Source organism: Takifugu rubripes, chromosome 12, assembly GCF_901000725.2.
Source record: "Takifugu rubripes chromosome 12, fTakRub1.2, whole genome shotgun sequence".
Lineage (NCBI taxonomy): Eukaryota > Metazoa > Chordata > Actinopteri > Tetraodontiformes > Tetraodontidae > Takifugu > Takifugu rubripes.
Window position 1 is genome coordinate 7,865,686 of NC_042296.1, and position 19,366 is coordinate 7,885,051.

The following is a 19,366-nucleotide window of genomic DNA, read 5'->3' on the forward strand; positions in this document are numbered from 1 at the left end:
AGTTAACGCATTTATATACTTATGAGCCACATGAACAAGTTCAAAATGCTTTAATATGGCCTTTTATTATATTTCTATTATTATTACTGTTATTACTATTTCATATTTTCTGGTCGATGCCCGGGACTGGAATCAACTTTATATTGACATTTTGATCAGCATTTATTTCTACTGATAAGCTTTATTGAGTAATAAACAGAAGCTGGCAAATTGTTCCTTAACTTCATCATTTCAGATTTACGTTAAAAAAAACAATTAGGGTTGATGAGATAAAATTCGTGATGTCTGTTTAACGGTGTTTCAAAAGTCGGACTCCACAACAGGATATTCACAAAAACTGCTTATGAAATAACGACTAGTATCGCACGTGAATGTTTCCGATGTCTTTAAATAAAACAACCAAATAAAACGGCGTATGGAAAATTTAAATCCCAAACTAGTAAATCACGATGAAGTGATTTTATTCAAAACTATTTGTTACTTTCCTACAGTATTTTAAAAAAAATCATGCAAACAGAAAAGAGTACCTACGCCATTTCCGAGGGTGCGTCTGCGTAACATGTCCGGAGTAGAAACTACTACTTACAACTTCGGTTCCCACGTAAGAAAAAGGGTAAAATAATTAAGAAATTGATTAAAATAACGATTTGGGACAATCGTAGAATTTTTTGTAAATTAGACACTAAAAACGATTTTACCAATAGAAAATTGAGAGGATATTGTCTATAATTTGAAAAAATAATATTACTGAGTACTTAAAAATCAATTAAAAGGGCATGGATTTAAATTGTGCATTTCTTCCACACTTGAGGAATAATAAGCTATAGCTCCTCTGATGTTCTTTCATCGAAGACATCGCTTTTCAAAACAAAACAAAAAAACAAGAGTCAAGTCGCACTGTAAAAAGACTGTATATTACAGAAACAAAAATTTTAAAATTACTTACACACAATATAAAATTATACTTTATTCTTTTCTCAGCACCATATATTTTGTAATGTAAGGTTCTCCATCTTTAACAACAGTAAAAACAAATATTTAGGATTTTTTTTCATGTGTTTTTTTGGGGCGGGGGGCTGTCTTCTCTACGGCATATAACGATAATAGAAAAACAAAATCAGAAACCAGCGATGCAATGCCTTCTCCTCTCTCAAAACCTTTCTCCCACCTGCTGTTATCTCAAACAGAATTTCAAAATAAAGTGAAGATTGTGTCAGGGGCATGACTCTATAAACTGGATGTCCATGATGCTTAATCAAATAACAGCAACAACAAGGAAATGTGACAGAGTGGGAGAGTCACTATTTAATCATTACAGTGGAAGCAAATTTTAACAGCACAGTTGATGAAAACACTAAAAAATGATAGCAATACCATGTGGCCACAGATTCTTTGGTTCTACAGAAGGAGCCTGGTCAGGGCATGAACAGAAGCACCATAAACTCAGGATGGCAACGAGTTCTAAATATCTCACTTGACCTTCTAATGTCAACTGCAGGAAATAAATACAAATCAAACATACCACATTTGACTCCAATGTTTGGTGGTCCTTGTTTGTAATCTCAAAGCACCCTGTTTGTTTTAAATAAATATAATAGAATATCACTATTTCTGTACAAATGGAATGTAATGCACATTTCCCCAGTTTAAAGCTTGGTGAAATTGTAAGAGGCTAAATTAAAGAGGATTCCTTTTTTAAAGCTTTGGTAGAATTAGCACCTTGCCACAGTTTCTTTCAGTAAAAGCATGTTATTTTATTCTTCAATTGGAGAAGGAAAAGGAAAAAAGGAACATTAAATATACACGTTTACACCCTGATAGTCTTCTGTGTTTTGAAGGAAAATCAAGAGAGAAAAAGTGATCAGAGTGAGAACAAATGTGTAAAACGCATCCAAAGTAACGTGACTCTATAAATACTGAACTAGTGTGTGGTATAGTGACCCTGGTAGCCTTGATTTAACATGCATTCAACATGCAAGTACAACAGCATCAAGTTCAGCACAGTTTATAAAATAATGGCTTTTGAATTCACAAACAAATAAGGCCATAAAGAATTCTACTGCTCTCATGGCTGAAAATAATGGCAATTTTCAGTCAGTCTTCAGAGCCAGTGCCACTTCCATCTTTGTTATAACTCGTGGCAACTGGGTGATTAAATTGTCTGGTTCCCTCTTGATGTTAAAGCTCTCTTTAAGGACCATGATTGACAAGCCAGTTATTTGTTGTACACTGCATTACATTTCCAAGACTTTATCTACTAGAACACAGCTGAGGTAAAGCTCCAAAATTCAGATTCCTGCAGACAGCTACGGCCTCTTAAATGTATAAGGTGACCACCAATCATGATGTTACAGTAAAAATGCTGTCATTAAAAGAGCTGACTGTGACCATTTTTGGAGAGAAGCAGGGAGAAGGTGGAGAAGATGAAACAGGTGAAAAGTGAGACAACAGGAGGAAGACAGAGAGGTGAGAGAGGTATCAGAGACATGGCCTCAAGTAGCCACATTGCTCTTTCTCAGGCCAGCTCCTTTAGGTGCTGGTAAGGAAAAAACAGAATTTCTGAAGAGCACACTATATTTTCCTTTTATTTCCATTTTCTCATGTGTCTGCACAGGAAATGATGTCTCCTCTCATTGCGATTTTAAATGTCTCTCCTCTTCATTCTTGTTAAAAGTCCATCAGTTCAGTCAGGAGGGTGTTACTTTCTCCAAGGAAGGACGTGGTTGACTGTGTTTGTCTCACAACTCCGTGTGTGTGTGTGTGCGTGTGTGTGTGTGTGTGTGTGTGTGTGTGTGTGTGTATGTGTTTCCATATCATTTACAAATTAATTTACAAATTACAGGGCATATGTTATGCCACTTGTGCATCTTAATGTGTGTGTGTGTGTGTGTGTGTGTGTGTGTGTGTGTGTGTGTGTGTGAGTGTGTATCAGCAAGCATGTTTGGTGCTGTTAGTGTGTGCTTTTAGCCTTGGAAACAGACAGGTCCCACTTCAAAGCCAAACTGCTGGTTGCTCTCCCCAAAGTCTGACACCTTGATATCCAGCAGAGGAAGATGTTCCACCTGTGGTGTGTTGATCTCCAGGACTGTCCGGTCAAAGCCCTTACGATACTGCACAGACAGACGGACAGACATGAAAAATAATCATGTGAGAAATAATAACCTCACTGTTGACATGTGTGCATATTTATTTATTCTGTGTCTGTGAGAGTGTGTGCATGTAAAAGAGAGACCAGACTCACAGAGCAGCCATCAACCAAAGCCTTGACGTATGGATTGGTCTCATAGCTTAGATCCTCGTCGTTGGCACCCCTGAAGTGCAGAGCTCGGCTGTATGTGTTCTTGGCGTTGCGGTCAGCCCACGCTACCGAGCGGTGGCAGTGGTATGTGAGAGTCTGGTGGGCCTGCACGCTCAAGAGACGAAGGAAACCCAACTGAACCACACCCACAGGTTCGCCGTTGGAGTCCACGTATGAAAACTGGGAGAAGACGTATGAAGAGGAGCAGGTGTGATGAGAAGAGGGGGGTAATTAAGAAACTGCGTGAAAGATCTTCCTGCAACAGCGGGACTGACCTTACTGCCAGTGGAGAACTGACTGTACCAGGAACCTGGAGTCTCTTTGTTCCAGGAATTCATCTTCACCTGTCACACAAAGTTACCCATCACAAATTATAGTCAGAAATGTTTACTGTAATCAGTCAGTAATCAGTGTAAACGGTAGAGCTGATGCTTGTGGGACATCGACACATCTGTACGGTACATTAACATTCACAGCAACATTGGTTGTTGTTGCATTCAGTCAGACTGACCGTGCTGATGCTCTGGCTGGGGTAGAGGCACGTCTCTGCCCCCTTAGTAAAGTTACAGAAGACCTTGAAGGCGTCTCTGGAGCAGCCCTGGTTGGGGTCAATCCAGTATTCTCCTACAGAGGCAGTCGAAGACAAAGCCCAGTGGACAATGTGAATTCTATAGGAGTCTCATACTGTTTGTGAATTGATTTACAGTTAAAATCAGTAAGCTGAACTCACCATCTTTGAGTTCTGGCTGACTGAGGTGCAGGTCTTGGCAGGTGCGGCCGGGGCTGTCCTGGGTGCCCAGAGGGAAGCGCATGGTCTCAATCTCCTGCCGAAGCGAGTTGAGGGAGCCAAAGATCTCCTCCATGCCTTCACTACCCATCAGGAATTCTGTCCCGGTGGCATCGGATGCAGGCATGTCATTCTCAGGAAGTAGCTGGCTGGCATCAATGGACCGCTTGGACTTGGGACTCCTTTGGATGGGTAGTGGCTGAATAACCTCCCCTGGTGGGCCCTGGGAAAGCAGGGTTGCATTTTAGCGAATTTCATTGTGGTAACTAGTGTAGTGTGACGACAACAAGGTGAAATACTTACAGGAAGTCCAGGGGGTCCTTGTACTCCTTTTTCTCCTTTTGGACCAGCTCCACCCTGAAAAGAACAGGACAAATTCAGGACTCAGACAGTCTCATCATTTTTTATTTGATTTTATTTATATTTGTGTGTAAGAAACAAGTGTAAATTGTACTCACAGAAGAACCTTTGGCTCCTTTAATACCTTGAGGACCCTGCAAATGACACAAGACTTTAATGATATCCAAGAGATCTGACATCCAACGGTTTGCAATAGTCAGGTGAATCAGCACTCACAGGCAGACCAGGAGGACCAGAGGGGCCGATAGGTCCTGTGCCTCCAGGCATTCCCTGCAATAAATAGACGTGTTTACCACCAGATAAGCTTCCTTGGGCCCAACGTTATAGAGTGAACAATAAGGGCTGAGCTGCACCTACGCAACACAGGTGAGCAAAGTGGCACTTACAGTCTCTCCTTTTGGTCCATTGGATCCATGGGGCCCAGGCATGCCTCTGTCTCCCTTCTCACCCTGTTCTCCTGGGGGTCCAATGAGACCGATAAGACCCGGGTGTCCCTTTTCTCCTTTGCCGCCAGAATCTCCACGCAGACCAGGTAAACCGGGAGGTCCCTGCAGATGGAGAAGCAAAAGTGAGAGTGAGGAGGTGGTGGAGGAGAATGCTCAGAGTAGATAAATGAAACCATGAAGGCACTGCCAGCTTACAATAGGACCAGGTGGTCCTTTCTGTCCTGCAGGTCCTGGAGATCCTTGCTCACCCTGAAGCAAAAAGAAACTTAGTAGCCTGTGGCCCTCTGGAGCATTTGGCACCAAACAGATACAAGTTACGGAATTTACGAACCACTGATCCTGGAAGCCCTCTAAGGCCTTCTGTTCCAGGTTTTCCTGGCACTCCCTGTGGACCCACAGGGCCTGTTTTGCCTGGGGGGCCAACAGCACCTGGATCCCCCTATAAATGATAGTGAAAACAGCACGTGTATGTGTGTGAGAAAATCTATCTTTGTGCACGTGTGTGAGTACACATGCAGCGGTCACCTTTGTTCCCTTCTCTCCCTGGCGTCCCTCTGGTCCTCTTGTTCCAGCAGGACCCTGACAATAAATGCAAATGTCAGATCATGACAACACAAAAGAATATATTTTATTTCATGTTAAATGTCTGCCATTGCCTCTAATTAGCACTGTCTGTTTAGCAACATCAACCTTACTGCAGCTCTGGTGATAAACTCCAAAGTTCGGTTCAATAAAAATGATTTCCCAGAACATTATTTCAAACCACAAACTCCACAGCACAAAGGTGTCAAATGAATCAATTTATTTATTTGTTTCTGAGGAGATTCAGAACAGATAAATAAATGCACGATAAGGCTCGATGTAGTAACACAATTAACCCAACAGAAGGCGCTGTTGATGGAATAATGAACATAGAGCTATAAGTCAGGTTCATACACTCACAAACTCAGAATAGATAAAGAAGGTTTAAAAAAGCTTCTCAAAGCTGTTCCACTCAGGCCTATGTCCACAATGTTTTTTGTTTTTTTTAAATTAAACTTTACCCTCTTTCCTAGGGGGCCGGGGGGTCCGTTCTCACCGGGAGGTCCAGGGGATCCCTGCAGGAGGAAACAAAGGGAAATTTTGATCATGTGAAGATCATTTTATTCCAGTTAAACCGAAATGTGTCCTGTTTTTTTCTTACTTACAGACTCTCCTGCTTCACCATCTTCTCCTCTTTCTCCCTTGGCACCGTCTTGACCCTGAAGTAAAATGGATGAGGATCATTTTTACTACTTACTTTATTAAGCAAAGAGAACAAATCCAAACTGTCCTTGATCCATTTATAAGGACAGAAAACACAACAGATTCTTGAGGATTACGTAAAATCATCCTGTTTGTTAACTGCAGGGTTGATCAGAACCTCACATCAAATTAAAAACATAATAATCTCAAATACTTTTTTATTGCAATGCAATTTACCGGATTGTTGTACATTTGTATAGTGCTTTGATTGCTTATGTAACAGTATACATCTGTGCCTAAAGTGATGTTATAAACGGGAACGCCAGGCGTTAATTAAGCTTACAGTGGTGTCTCGTGACATTAGTAACATATTATTACTTACTTAATATTACTAGAAGAATCACTTATAGTAATTATTAAGAGTATAACTCCAAAACCTAACAGCCTGACATTTCCACAGAGATACTCACTCTGGGTCCAACCTCACCCGGTGGACCAGGATCACCGGGGAAACCAACAGGACCCTGGAGTTAGAGACAAACATGAAAAGATACGTTAAGATGAGATAAGTGACCATAAAACAGATAATGCGAAATCTTGACAGGGGATGTAAAGAATAACAACATAACAGTAATAAGTAGAAACATAAGAAAACTGTGAATTTCACAGCTAGTGAGCTGCAAAGATGTTTTAAACGGCAGGTGGTGAATTTATGGTAGGTTGAAGTCACTTTGCTATCTCTCTGTTACTGTATCTGTGGGTATCATACTGGGTTTCCTTTGGGTCCATCATCTCCAGGTAGTCCACGTCCTCCAGTGGATCCAGCGGTTCCTGGTTGTCCAGCCTCCCCCTTCTCCCCACGTTCCCCTCTGGGGCCCTGTCATTATTTCATAAGTGCCACCAGTAAGTACAGGAACAGCTTCATGGTTCCACACATGGTTCCACCTGCAATGTGTTAGATCAGGTGATCATCCACTCACCTTCTTTCCAGGCTCCCCTCCAATTCCAGGGGGTCCAGACTCTCCAGGCTCTCCCTGTGGAGCACAGCTTTTTAGCCTTCAGGACTAATTGAAAATGATTTTGGGAGGTTAATTTGCACGTTCAATAGAAATATGCTGAAAAACTTTTAATGTCCACACCTTCTCACCGATAGGTCCAGGATTACCCAAACCACCAGGAGGCCCTTGAGGGCCCTGAAAAATAGAAAAAATAAAAGTTGTTAAATGTATCTCCAGACAAAAAAGCAGCTCTGCTGGCTGCCTCTCACATGAACGTCCTACTGATGAAAAATATGCTTCAATGTTTAGACTCACATCAGCACCGTTGGGTCCAGCAGGGCCACGGGGTCCTGGAGGGCCTGGAGGTCCCTAAAGCACAAAAGATGCTCATAATTTCATCACCACTTTAAACTTTTATCACCATAATGTCTAATACCAATGAATTATCACAGCTGATGATGCGTATTTCTGAAACTCACCAGAGGTCCAACATCTCCGGTTTCTCCCTTCTCACCTGGTGGCCCAGGCAAACCCTGGACAGCAGAGGGGAACGTTGTTTAAAGGATCATCTTCACTTGTTAACTTTGAGACTCATAATTATCTAAAGTTATGGCGAAACTACTGCAGATCTGAACTTTGCCTAAATAGTTTGAGAACGATTATCATTTTACCTGGAGTCCAATGGGTCCTGGGGCTCCTGGGAATCCTCTGGTTCCTTCATCCCCTTTAGCTCCAAAAGGTCCCTGCTGACCCCTCGGCCCAAGCTCTCCATCAGCACCCTACAGCACGGAGCATAAGAAACATTACCAAACATGTTTTAACAAGCAATCGCTTAGCTTCACCGCGTCATGGAGTGTTTTGAAATTCCAGTTACCCAAGAACATATTGATTTATTCACAATTTGTTTGTTTTTTAAGCTTCTTCCCAATAACAAGTAATAACAATCTATACAAGTTCACACAAGTTTATACCAACCAATCCAAGTTGTCTACTTTTGTCTTCAAAGAGTTAAAACTGGGACTTACTGGAGCACCAGGCTGGCCGACTGGTCCCATTGGTCCAGGTGGACCTGGAGGACCCTACCAGCAGACAGGAAAACATATAAGCAATGGCCAAATCCACCAAACATTATTCCAGTGATCAACATTACTCACATGCTCTCCTTTCCCTCCCTTGGCACCTTTCTGACCGTGTTCTCCAACCTCCCCCTGCAGAGACAAACGTCATTACAGCAAAGTTTAAAGCCAAATCTTGAAAACAGGATCAATGGCTCTGCTTTGTAATTTACAAAAATGTTTGGATATGCACCTTATCTCCATCTTCTCCAGGTACTCCGGGCGGTCCAGCTGGGCCAGGCAGACCCACAGGACCCTGTAGTCCGTCACGACCAGCTGGGCCAATTGGGCCTTTCTCACCCTTGGAGACAAAACAGGTGGGTTCAGAGTTAACTGTTTGTGCCAGAGGTGTTACCAGAGCATATTCATCTTATTCAACCCAATACTCACAGAAACACCTTTCTCTCCTGCAGGTCCAGGAGGTCCCTGAGGACCTGGTCTTCCAGGAGGTCCAACAGGCCCAGCGGTACCAGATTGCCCCCTCTCACCAGGAGAGCCCTTGAAAGGTACAATATTATAATAGTATAATTTTGGCACTGGTACATTACAGTTGTACAGAATTACACAACTACTGGTAGTTTATTATTATTAACCTAAACTTTAACCTTTAGACAAGCTACGCTAATTTAATGGGGTAATCAGATATTCTTTTGACTTTCTAGCAGTCGTTTAAGTGGGATTCATGTTAGAACGTACAGCCGGTCCAGGAGGTCCAGCAGGTCCTTCGCTTCCTTTGAATCCTCCACCTCCCTGAAAGAAACAAATCCGCCAATTAACAGGTGTGATAATTGATACATTAGCTCCCAGCGAGGAGCTTGACAATGATCCAGTATTTCTTTGGTAGCACTCACAGGTGTTCCTGGCAGTCCTCTCTCACCAGGGAAGCCCCTCAGTCCAGGAGGCCCATCTTTGCCAGGGCCTCCTGGGGGTCCAGGGTCTCCTTTGGTTCCCTCCTTTCCTGAGGGACCAGGAAGTCCCTGTTCTCCTGGTGGACCTGGTGGTCCAGGGTGGCCACGTTCACCATTAGGGCCAGTCTCTCCAGCTGGACCCTGGGAAAAGGATTGGCAGATGTTGACAGAGATAATTAGGCATTAAAAAGTAAAGAACATGCAAAGAACAACAGAGGTAGAAGAAAAAGAAATCAGATTTTACAAGATGTTATAGAAATTATTGTTTAAACAAGGCAAAGGTCATCTTGACCAGAAAACCTCACCTGAGGTCCAACAACTCCAGGAGGCCCAGGTGGACCCATTTTACCTTGGAAACCCTGGAGGAGAGAAATGCAATATGACCCATATTCCAGATGTTGAGCTGCACCGTCAGCAGTGACACCACTATCTTACCACTTCTCCTCTCTGCCCAGGGTGTCCAGGCAGCCCGTCCTTCCCTGGTGGCCCCTTTAACAAAGATTTCACACAGTTAGAGATGAACTAAAGCTGACCCAAACACTAACATCAGTCACACTTTGAACCACTTTAATCTATGAGACAAAAATAACAAGAACACTTGTTTTACCGGTGGCCCTTTAGGTCCGGGGAACCCATTGGCTCCCTGAGGCCCAGGCAAGCCCTGGAAAGACAGTGACAAACAAAACACTGAAAACACTTCACAAGAAAAAATCCATTACTATTTGGACACAAATGTGTGCGTGGGCTCCGACCATCCCTCCATCCTCTGGTGAAAAGAAAGACTCACCCTTTCTCCAGGAGGACCAGGGGGGCCATCACTTCCCGAAGTCCCCTAAAACATTTAGAAGGTTAATTAAGTCTACACATGGTATGGAAGGTTAAAATCCTTCTAACTTTGTGTCATAATTATTTTATTATAGAATAGTGAAGGAGAACATGCTGCATCTGTACTGCAGGAACAAACCTTTGGCCCCAGTTTGCCAGTTGCGCCCCTCGGTCCCCTCTGCCCTCTGGGGCCCTAACAGATGCAAACAATAAACCCACTCAATAACAGAGGAACAATGTAATTTATTATCTCATTTATAAAGCACATGAACAAAATCTCCTGAGATCACTAACATCGTGCACAGCTTGAAAGGTGCTTAGAGGGATCTGCCTTATGGTTCATCAGTATACCCATAAATAAATTTGATGTATGTATAGAAAAGTGCTGTTTTGGTAAACCACAACAATAACTGGGGATATTTATATCAATGTCTCGCTCTCTGATACGTAATTATTAGATAATCAGTCCTAGTTAAAGCAGGAACAGGTAAGAGAGTAAAACTGAGCTCAACACTAACTTTGCAAAGATACTTTATCTGTAACTTTTCTACAGTGACTCAGAGCATGAAGGAGTTAAGGGGAATGTGTGCTACCGTTGGTCCTCTTTGTCCTCTTGGTCCTGATTTGCCAGTGAGACCCTGCAGAATTTAGGCAGATCTACTTTACAATACTGAACACACAGCAAGGATCTATGGGCTAGTTTCTTCTTCAAAAATTTAAGAAGAATTTAATATAAACCTACCCTTGTTCCCTTCTCGCCATTGGATCCAGGGAATCCTGGGAATCCAAGAGATCCCTTCATGAAGAAAACAAAATAACATTAGCACAGTTTCACGCTAAAGATGTCAGCTTCACAAAATAGATCTTCAGTAAATGTATGAGGCAGAGAGGATGCGTGAGTTTCCCTGACCTTTGGTCCTTGTCTTCCAGGATATCCAGGAAGTCCCGGTACACCAAGTTTACCCTGCAATCACATGGTGACATAATACAGTGACAGGATGCACAAAAAGAATCTTTCCCATCACTAAGGTACAATACTTGTAGAAACACAAGTACCAGAGTTACTGTGTATTATCAAGTATTCACTTTATCACGTCCTCTCCTGTCACGCCGTGCTGAGGTTTTGTCTCACAACTTCCTGTTTTATTTTGAAAGGTAACTCCCCTAATATCAGGCCACTTCCCTCATGCCTCACCTGCCTGATTGTCTTCCCTGATTCCTGACTGTTTCCACCTGTAGCCTCATGTGTATTTATAGTCTGGCCACAGCTGTTTGTTTTTGCTGCTATTGTCTGATTCCTTTTTTGCCACCTGAAGACTGTTGAGAAGTTTAGTCATTTTTGAATTATAGTTATCTTCAATTTCCAAAGCTGCTTTTTTGGTTTGTTTTTTCGAGGGATTATAATTTTGAGATTGCGTTTCATGTTGAAGAAGTGTATTTTATTTTGGAAGTAACTTTTTTTTATCCTCTGGGCCATTTTGGTTTATAATTTTTTATTTTCCATCAGGAATGATCTTTAGATTGAAGTTTTGAGGCCGGTTTATTCCCTCACTTTGTTAAGAGGCTTATTGGTTCTGTTACATAAAGAATCCTTTGCTGTCTGTTCTGGCCTGACAGCCACAGTTGTTTCATTTTAACTATACATTCTTCATTTTTGAATAGCAGAAACTCATCTCAAAGAAAGAATATTGTGCCCATTAAAGAGGTTTTACCTTCTCTCCTACTGCTCCGAGTGGTCCAGTTTCACCAGGGGGACCAAAACGACCTTTTGGCCCCTCTGGACCGTCCTCTCCTCTAGGACCTGGTACTCCAATCTCACCCTGTTGCAAAGTGGAGTAAAACAAATATATTTGTATTATTTTCTATATTTAAAATAATATAACATTTACAGTCGTTCACTCATTTAATGCACCCAGTCCTCTTCAAGTTCACAATAAAGCACCTTACCCTCTCACCCTTGATCCCAAAGTCTCCCTTAATTCCAGGGAAACCATCTTCTCCCTAGAAACACACAAGAAAGCAAGCAAACATATTATCCTCAGAAAACAAAGCACTCAGACACATATTTCATGCTGAATTAAGACCAATTGTGCCTGTTAAAATGTTTAAACAGTACTTTGGAATAAAGAGTAAGAAGTTACTTCTGATTAATAAACATAGAATCACTTACCTTCTCTCCTTTGTGACCCTTCAATCCCCGGATTCCTTGACCGCCCTGATATCAAGATTTAAAAAAAATGTCATTTAAAGGTGCAAAGATGTATTTTTTGTAACAAAGGGTAAATCATTAAATAGAAAAATATCTGTGGAACTATTAAAACAAAATCATTAATAAAATAAGTAATAGTAGTAAATATTAAAATAAGTAATACTAAACTCACCTTGAGGCCACGAGGACCAGGATAGCCAATAGGCCCCTGGGGACCACTGGGACCCTAAAAAGAGACAAATTCACAGCCCAACTTCAGGCACTCCAACATACACCAAGAAATGAAAAATGAAAGGTCTCTTGGATTGAGTTGAAGGCCTTATGTGTCACCAACCTGGTTTCCTTTGGTGCCTGATGGGCCTTCCTTTCCTGGGTGACCCTGACAAGAGAAAGAGAGACCTTAAAATAGGCAGGCTTGGTGATCTAAACAAGATTCAGTCATTATCAAAGGAAAAATAAATGAAAACTAAAGAGAACAACATACAGGAGGGCCATCAGCTCCAGGCATTCCTGGTAAACCCGGTTTTCCTGTTGGACCCTGGTGGAGATAAGAAGGCGCTAATGAGTCAGAAAAAACTACTGACCTTTGGGCCAAACAGACTTTAAAGTTGTTATTAGGCACTATATTTATTTAGATATCATTAAACCACAAAACAAACACTTATTACCTTTTCTCCTGGAGGTCCAGTATGTCCTTGAGGTCCTGGCATTCCCTGCAGGAATCAAAATAGCATGGTCATTGAGGTTTTTGTTGGTTGTAATTATATTTGTGTGGATGCATTAGCTGTCTTCACCTGAGTTCCTGGGGTTCCCTGCTGACCAGGGGGTCCTGGCTCACCTTGAGGACCCTGAGAGACAAAGATAAAATATAGTGTGACGACAAATGCTGAGTACACATGGCACAGGCTAAAGGTCAGGGAAGGACCATTTCGAATTTAATGCTGCAGATCATCCCAATCATCTGGACATAAAATTCATTGTGTTTAAACTGTGAAGAACTCACCAAGTTTCCTTTTGGACCGTGGGGTCCGTCACTTCCTCGTACACCCTAATAAAAAGAAAGCATAAATGAAACGGAACAAAAGTGAAGTAAATAATAAGGAAATAAGATGTAATGGCAAATTAATGCAGATTGTGGCTTTACGCTGTGTTTAACTTACAGGAGGGCCTGGGATTCCAGGAGGACCTTTAGGTCCAAGCAAACCACGAGGTCCCTAAACATACACAAACACACTCAATCACTGATTAAAACATACGTTTATTTGATTTAGACTTCACTTTAAAATAAAAATGGCTTATTTTCTTCCAATGCAGCATATTTACTTGTGTTTGACAGTACAAAATATGCACAAAAAAGCTACAAGAAAAAACAAAATCAGCTGTGTTATTTTGGAAACACTCACTGGTTCACCTGGAAGACCCCGGGGTCCAACGTCTCCGTCGTCTCCCTGGAATGACATGGAGTAATGACACGATAATGAAGATGAAGATGCTGAATATTATCTTACATGTTTTGGTATTGCTTGGATTCCCTTTAAATTCTGCATCTACTGAAGCTTTATACCCTTTCTCCATCCTCTCCCTGAGATCCTGGAGGTCCCATTGGTCCCGAGTCACCCTGAAACACAGACAATGACCTTCATGTCAAATTTTTCAAATGATCAACAGATTACAACTGATTATTAAATGTAGATGCAGTTGTTATTTCCTTTATGGGACTGACCCTGTGTCCTTTGTCTCCAGGTAAACCAGGAAGACCATCAAAACCACGATCACCCTGAGAGACATACAGACGTGTTATCACTGTTGTAGGAGAAGAAGTAAATCCTAGCATGATAGCCAAGAGTGGTTTTGGACAGTATCAATAAGCACTTAAATTGGACAAATGTTTATTGTTTATTTAAGTGGACCTAAGTTCAGAAGAGGATTTTTGTCTCAGACTGGGGAAAATGTTACCTTAGAACCAGACTCTCCAGGCATTCCTCTGGCACCGTCGGCTCCAGCGCGGCCCTGTTAGAACAGCCGTGCAGAGAAATCTTATAAAATGTTCTGTATAATCTATACAAGAACAGTAATGTGTGTACTGTGCTCCTCAATTTAAAAACACAGCAGGACAATAATATGCTCACTCTTCTTCCTGATTTGCCTGGAGGTCCCATCAAGCCTAGAGATCCCCTCGGGCCCTGAACAGTTAATTAGAAATATTAGGGATATATTTGTACTATAGATGTGGCGTGAAGGAAGGTTTGCAATGACAGGGTGGGTTGAGTAAATGTCAAAGTATATCACACAAGATAAAATCTAAGTAGTTTGCTCCTCTAGGTGTTTTTACCTGGGGTCCAGGGTCTCCACTCTCTCCTTTCAGACCAGGACTTCCAGGATTTCCCTAAAACAGACCCAAGACTAATCAGTGAAGTTATTTGCCTCTAATATATAGTTGACAGATATAGGACGGATACATGAAAGCAATTACATTACCATATAAATGATTACATACCAAGGGTCCGGGGCGCCCAGTGAATCCCATTGGACCAGGAGGTCCTTTAAGAGCCATCTAATGACAACAACACCTTGTAGTCAGAAATGCTTTCACATGTAGGTTATGAATAGATAAAGGAACAAGTCTTTAGCCAAGCATAGATTTGTGTAATATATAACTTTGGAAAGAATAGAGGTTATTGGGCCCATAGTAAAGAAAATGTAATGTTCAGTGATCAGTAAGGTCTTCTTTAGGTCAAAGCAACAGTCAAGCCTCTGGGGCTAAAGAAATCTATCTGCAGGGATCAAATCTATTTGTTAACTGACCCTGGCCTGAGACAAGATGGCTGCTGCCTGAGCTTCCTGAGCAGAAACAGCAGGACCTTTATCTCCTCCACTCTGACCAAAACGGAACTGCAAGAAGAAAAAGGACAAATCAACATTAAATAAATGTCACTAGAGATTCAGCAGGTTTACGATCTAGATCCATTTAAAAGTCAAGCTTCTGGAATTAGTTGTGACATACAGGCAGCATAACAGAGGTCCCAGGAGGTCCAGGGACTCCATCAGCTCCAGGAAGACCAGCCTTACCAGGAGGGCCCTACAGAATGAAATGTTGGGAATGAGTGTCAACAGATAACCTATGCAGTTATGGTCATTTAATAATACAACCAAAAACATAAAATACTAAAGTTCGCACCCTCTCTCCTGGGTCACCCACAGAGCCAGGAGGTCCAGAAGGGCCAGAAGGACCAGGTAGGCCCTAAAACAGATGAGGGGAAGTGTGCTAAATAATTCTCATAAAGGTCACAACAATATCAGTGTCACTATTGCAGAGGAATATCATCATGGTATTTACTCCAATAATTGCCGAGTAAAGACAAAATTGCTACCTTAGAAAGTAAGACAAAATTACAAATACAGTAAAATAACATTTGAATGGATTTTTTCCACTTCCATGAACTTTGACTTTTTCCAAGTCCACTTTGAACATTGTTTACTTACAGCAGGTCCCTCAGGTCCTGGTGGTCCTTCAATCAGCATCCCCTTAAAACAAGATACAAATGTTACTCAGAGTCTAAATCAAGCATGAAAAAATAAGCTATATATGAGAAAAGAATTAGATTTGATTTTCTGCATCAAAAGAACAAAGAAACAAGCTTGGATGAACTGGTGACATTTTCTTTTTTTTAAAAAATATGATCATATGAACAAAAACCTAATGCAACCAATCAGTAACTTACAGGCTCCAAAACAGCAGGTTCTCCTTTCTCTCCTTTCTGGCCTCTCACCCCAGCCTGAGGAAAACACACATGTAATCAACACGACAGCAACACGAGTACAGAGGTGCAGCCATTACATCTTTGGTAAAGAAAAAAAAAAACACTCACAAAAAGAGTGTGTGTTCATATGAGAGTGCATTAAATCTGACTCATTTGACCTCATCAAACAGTGGAATGTCAGAGTGGAAATGAGAAAAAACTAAACCTGCTTTGGTCGTAATAAAGGTGTGATAAAGATTCAGTGGTTCTCCAAACTGCTGGGCCACAACTCAAAATGTATTCACACAGACACTATGCAGGGGTGTTCAACCCAGTCCTACAAGGGCCCAGATCCAGCAAGGTGTTCTGTCCTACCAGGTAACTGTTGTGAGCCCAGTTACCTTGGTAAAAGCAGGTAGGACAGAAAAGTCTGCTGGATCGGGGACACCCCTGGCATAGGGAATAATCCGGGTTAACAGCTCTAAATGAAGCTATACACTGACATTAAAGAGATCCATAATGAAAGAGGAAGCAAATGATCACTGCTGCACCTTCAAATGTCTCTTATGCAGTGTATGTGACACATATGACGAGTGACGACAAGTTAGGAATACCAACCACTTCGTCCAGTGGTGATGGCTGTTGGCGACCTAATTTGCACACAGCACACAAAAACTGTTTCAACCAATACTGGGTCTTTTTCGTGATAATTTAACTGGCTTCTTCTCCTGTTCCAAACAGAAAGGCATCTATTCAACACCGACATTGTGTCCTCTAATCACCCCTGAACCTTGTCATCAGGTTCTCCTAAGTTATAGGACAAAAGTTTCACAACTTGCAGACTCAAAACATGATAAACCCTAACGCTCAGACCCAGAGTTGTTTGAAACAGCTTTTGTGCTCTTTTTTTACTGCCAAGCAAAGCAACTTACGCCTCCCTCGTCTGTCACAGCAGAGAGGGCGGGGCCCATGTTGGCATCGACTTCTCCAGTCTCCACTAATGGCTCATTGTAGTCCCTGTAGGAATAGTCGTATTCCTTAAGGGTCACATCTCCAGTCACATACTCCTCTGTGAAGGCCTCCTCTCCCTCACCGACAGCCTTGGTCGAATGCACCTCTTCTCCCTCCAACACAGGCTCCACCTGGGGCTGGATTTGGTTCATCAGAGCCACAGTGAAACAGACAGTGCAGAGAGGATAAGACAGAAGGAAGAGAAGAAGACAAGCAGTGGACAGTGAAAGCAGAGCAGGTTGAGGCAAGAAATTGGGAAATTTAGAAAACATAGGACGGAATGACAGAGGGAGAGGAAGAGGGAGCATTTATCAAACGAGTGAGTCTTACCTCTTTCATATAGGCAGTGACAGAGGGGCAAAATTAAGACATCTGCTATCATCAATAATGATCTGTTACTGAGGCCATGGCAGCATGTTTCCACTGAAGCTTATGCTAATCAACTTGTGTGTCATAAAATATGAAGACGTTTCTGAATTGGGAGACTCTGTCAAGTCCCATACGCATCCTTCCAACACACACAGCTGATATGAAGCACTTTGTGAAAACAAATTGCTTCTATGTGCTATTAAAAATGAACCACGTTATTGTCTACTTTACTTACCATGCAAAAAATATGAATCCAGAGTAATTAGGCTGCAATGTCATCTTATATGAGAACAGCAATGATAGTAAAATGATTTAACAGTGAATTAAGTACCTATCATATAGTAACATATATCATAGAAACTAGAAAACAAGTAAACAAAAAAGTTACTATAGATGAAATGGAAATGACAGTATGGATTATTGTTGCAATAAGTGATGACAATCATGAGTGTATAACACCTTTGATGTAATTAAGTTATTTTCTCTCAAAGAAGAATGCTGTTATTCCTACGCTGACGCCTTTTCACAAGACTTTTGCTGTCGTGTCAAGATCAGGCCCTGGTTAGCGGTGTCTTAACATGAGAGCAAAACATGATTCTTGTTGTTAAAGAAAAGGAGAGCAGCACAAAGATGCAGACAATGATAGCGCATTCTCCTTTGACTACATATAAAACATTAGGTGGTTAAAAGAGAGACAAAAGGCATATCTACTTGGTTAAACTACAGACTGGGCTCACCACCACACATCTAACTGATATAACGCTCTTTTGCTGAAGTCAATTTAATCCCTGACAACTTCTTCTCGATCCGAATGACTGTGTGTCATATTCTTTTACCTGTACGGCGAGTTCCTCTTGCCCAACCACCTCACCCTCTGGCAGTGGTACCGTCTCCTCATAGTAATAATCTCTCTCTGTAGGGGTGTGGCCAGCCTCGGAATATTCAGTGTCTACATCCTAAGTGGTCAGGTTGAAAGATATTGGGGTACAGGGTGGAAGTAAGCAGATTTGATTGGAAAAGTCTGGTTAGAGTGAGGTCTGCTTCAACAGGATGTGGTGATGCGTTTGAAAAGCAACACCTCTTAAAACTGTGGTTGCCAGGGAGGAAATACAAAATCCTTGGCAAACCACATTTTAAAGTTGGAAAAGATCCATTTTTAAAAAAGGAAAGAAATTTCAGGTTGTTGCAGAATTACAAAAACTATAAATAGTTTTTATATGCAAGAGATTTCTTTCCTTTTAGGTAATATTTTGATAGTTTATAGCTGATAAAGCAAAGAAATCTTACAAATTGAATTTGGACTTAGAGCCTCTATCCATCCCTACACATGAAAACATCATAACAAGATGCTTTGGGATGTCTAGCCTCAACCAAGACCAGAATATAGAGACACAGGCCCAACAGACCCGACAGCCTCATAGAACATATTGGTCCAAATCAAATCCAAACCCGATTCTGAAGTGGGAGCTAAAACCTCATTAATGACTCTCATTTATTAACCCAACGTATGGAGCAGACATGTAAATCACATCATGGAGCATGGAGTGATGAACAGAACAGTGGAACAATAACTACTGAGGGTGAAGCACACATCCACAGTATGTTCTGCTAGGCTGAACAGTGGATTTTATGATGGTGAAATAAAATATGACAGTTCAGAGAATTGAATTATAGCCTACGGCACTTACAAATTGTGAGTTTTGAACAGAAATGTGTGGCCACTGAACATTTGTTTTACGGGTCTGCACATTCCATAAATGAGAGCCGGTTATTGCCAATAAGTTATTAAATACTATAACAATTAAAATTTGAGACTGTTTTTCAGTTTCTGTGAGGCTGTTTCAGGCAAATTCATACCAAAGACAAACAGGTATAAGGGGAAAAAAACAGAGAAAAAGAATAATAGACTGACAGGGGTGTACTTGATGTCGCTAAAAGGTGTGATAGTATTTGTGTTTTCTTAGGTGTCTGTGCCAAAACAATCCATGCTGATTTATTTGATCGGCACCAAAAAGGCTTTTCCCCCAAAAAGAACGAGTCGGGTGCTGCAGTGTATTCAGGTTTTGAGATCCAGTT

General features: G+C 41.6%; 1 protein-coding gene across 7 annotated transcripts in view; it reads right to left on the reverse strand.

The window, feature by feature from the left end:
- Positions 1 to 895: 895 nt before the first annotated feature.
- Positions 896 to 19,366, reverse strand: part of col11a2 (collagen, type XI, alpha 2) — a 32,902-nt gene continuing 14,431 nt past the window's right edge. For 3 of the 7 annotated variants that reach the window (XM_011617370.2, XM_011617365.2, XM_011617369.2), the window contains 59 exons: positions 18,127 to 18,246; positions 16,843 to 17,058; positions 15,893 to 15,946; positions 15,654 to 15,695; positions 15,349 to 15,411; positions 15,175 to 15,249; positions 14,976 to 15,062; positions 14,668 to 14,724; positions 14,503 to 14,556; positions 14,300 to 14,353; positions 14,127 to 14,180; positions 13,894 to 13,947; positions 13,735 to 13,788; positions 13,574 to 13,618; positions 13,331 to 13,384; positions 13,174 to 13,218; positions 12,965 to 13,018; positions 12,839 to 12,883; positions 12,655 to 12,708; positions 12,505 to 12,549; positions 12,343 to 12,396; positions 12,132 to 12,176; positions 11,909 to 11,962; positions 11,674 to 11,781; positions 10,872 to 10,925; positions 10,704 to 10,757; positions 10,555 to 10,599; positions 10,101 to 10,154; positions 9,924 to 9,968; positions 9,744 to 9,797; positions 9,572 to 9,625; positions 9,442 to 9,495; positions 9,080 to 9,277; positions 8,925 to 8,978; positions 8,619 to 8,726; positions 8,422 to 8,529; positions 8,268 to 8,321; positions 8,139 to 8,192; positions 7,785 to 7,892; positions 7,593 to 7,646; positions 7,429 to 7,482; positions 7,255 to 7,308; positions 7,096 to 7,149; positions 6,885 to 6,992; positions 6,586 to 6,639; positions 6,079 to 6,132; positions 5,935 to 5,988; positions 5,417 to 5,470; positions 5,223 to 5,330; positions 5,087 to 5,140; positions 4,832 to 4,993; positions 4,662 to 4,715; positions 4,544 to 4,579; positions 4,389 to 4,442; positions 4,029 to 4,308; positions 3,810 to 3,922; positions 3,574 to 3,642; positions 3,242 to 3,478; positions 896 to 3,110 (listed from right to left, as the gene is read on the reverse strand). In XM_011617370.2, coding sequence (XP_011615672.2) covers positions 2,964 to 3,110; positions 3,242 to 3,478; positions 3,574 to 3,642; positions 3,810 to 3,922; positions 4,029 to 4,308; positions 4,389 to 4,442; positions 4,544 to 4,579; positions 4,662 to 4,715; positions 4,832 to 4,993; positions 5,087 to 5,140; positions 5,223 to 5,330; positions 5,417 to 5,470; positions 5,935 to 5,988; positions 6,079 to 6,132; positions 6,586 to 6,639; positions 6,885 to 6,992; positions 7,096 to 7,149; positions 7,255 to 7,308; positions 7,429 to 7,482; positions 7,593 to 7,646; positions 7,785 to 7,892; positions 8,139 to 8,192; positions 8,268 to 8,321; positions 8,422 to 8,529; positions 8,619 to 8,726; positions 8,925 to 8,978; positions 9,080 to 9,277; positions 9,442 to 9,495; positions 9,572 to 9,625; positions 9,744 to 9,797; positions 9,924 to 9,968; positions 10,101 to 10,154; positions 10,555 to 10,599; positions 10,704 to 10,757; positions 10,872 to 10,925; positions 11,674 to 11,781; positions 11,909 to 11,962; positions 12,132 to 12,176; positions 12,343 to 12,396; positions 12,505 to 12,549; positions 12,655 to 12,708; positions 12,839 to 12,883; positions 12,965 to 13,018; positions 13,174 to 13,218; positions 13,331 to 13,384; positions 13,574 to 13,618; positions 13,735 to 13,788; positions 13,894 to 13,947; positions 14,127 to 14,180; positions 14,300 to 14,353; positions 14,503 to 14,556; positions 14,668 to 14,724; positions 14,976 to 15,062; positions 15,175 to 15,249; positions 15,349 to 15,411; positions 15,654 to 15,695; positions 15,893 to 15,946; positions 16,843 to 17,058; positions 18,127 to 18,246 — 4,539 coding nt within the window. In that variant the 3' untranslated portion in view covers positions 896 to 2,963. The remainder of the gene's footprint in view (positions 3,111 to 3,241; positions 3,479 to 3,573; positions 3,643 to 3,809; positions 3,923 to 4,028; positions 4,309 to 4,388; positions 4,443 to 4,543; positions 4,580 to 4,661; positions 4,716 to 4,831; positions 4,994 to 5,086; positions 5,141 to 5,222; positions 5,331 to 5,416; positions 5,471 to 5,934; positions 5,989 to 6,078; positions 6,133 to 6,585; positions 6,640 to 6,884; positions 6,993 to 7,095; positions 7,150 to 7,254; positions 7,309 to 7,428; positions 7,483 to 7,592; positions 7,647 to 7,784; positions 7,893 to 8,138; positions 8,193 to 8,267; positions 8,322 to 8,421; positions 8,530 to 8,618; positions 8,727 to 8,924; positions 8,979 to 9,079; positions 9,278 to 9,441; positions 9,496 to 9,571; positions 9,626 to 9,743; positions 9,798 to 9,923; positions 9,969 to 10,100; positions 10,155 to 10,554; positions 10,600 to 10,703; positions 10,758 to 10,871; positions 10,926 to 11,673; positions 11,782 to 11,908; positions 11,963 to 12,131; positions 12,177 to 12,342; positions 12,397 to 12,504; positions 12,550 to 12,654; positions 12,709 to 12,838; positions 12,884 to 12,964; positions 13,019 to 13,173; positions 13,219 to 13,330; positions 13,385 to 13,573; positions 13,619 to 13,734; positions 13,789 to 13,893; positions 13,948 to 14,126; positions 14,181 to 14,299; positions 14,354 to 14,502; positions 14,557 to 14,667; positions 14,725 to 14,975; positions 15,063 to 15,174; positions 15,250 to 15,348; positions 15,412 to 15,653; positions 15,696 to 15,892; positions 15,947 to 16,842; positions 17,059 to 18,126; positions 18,247 to 19,366) is intronic. The other 4 variants (XM_011617371.2, XM_011617366.2, XM_029844529.1 and 1 more) reach the window with 2 other exon arrangements.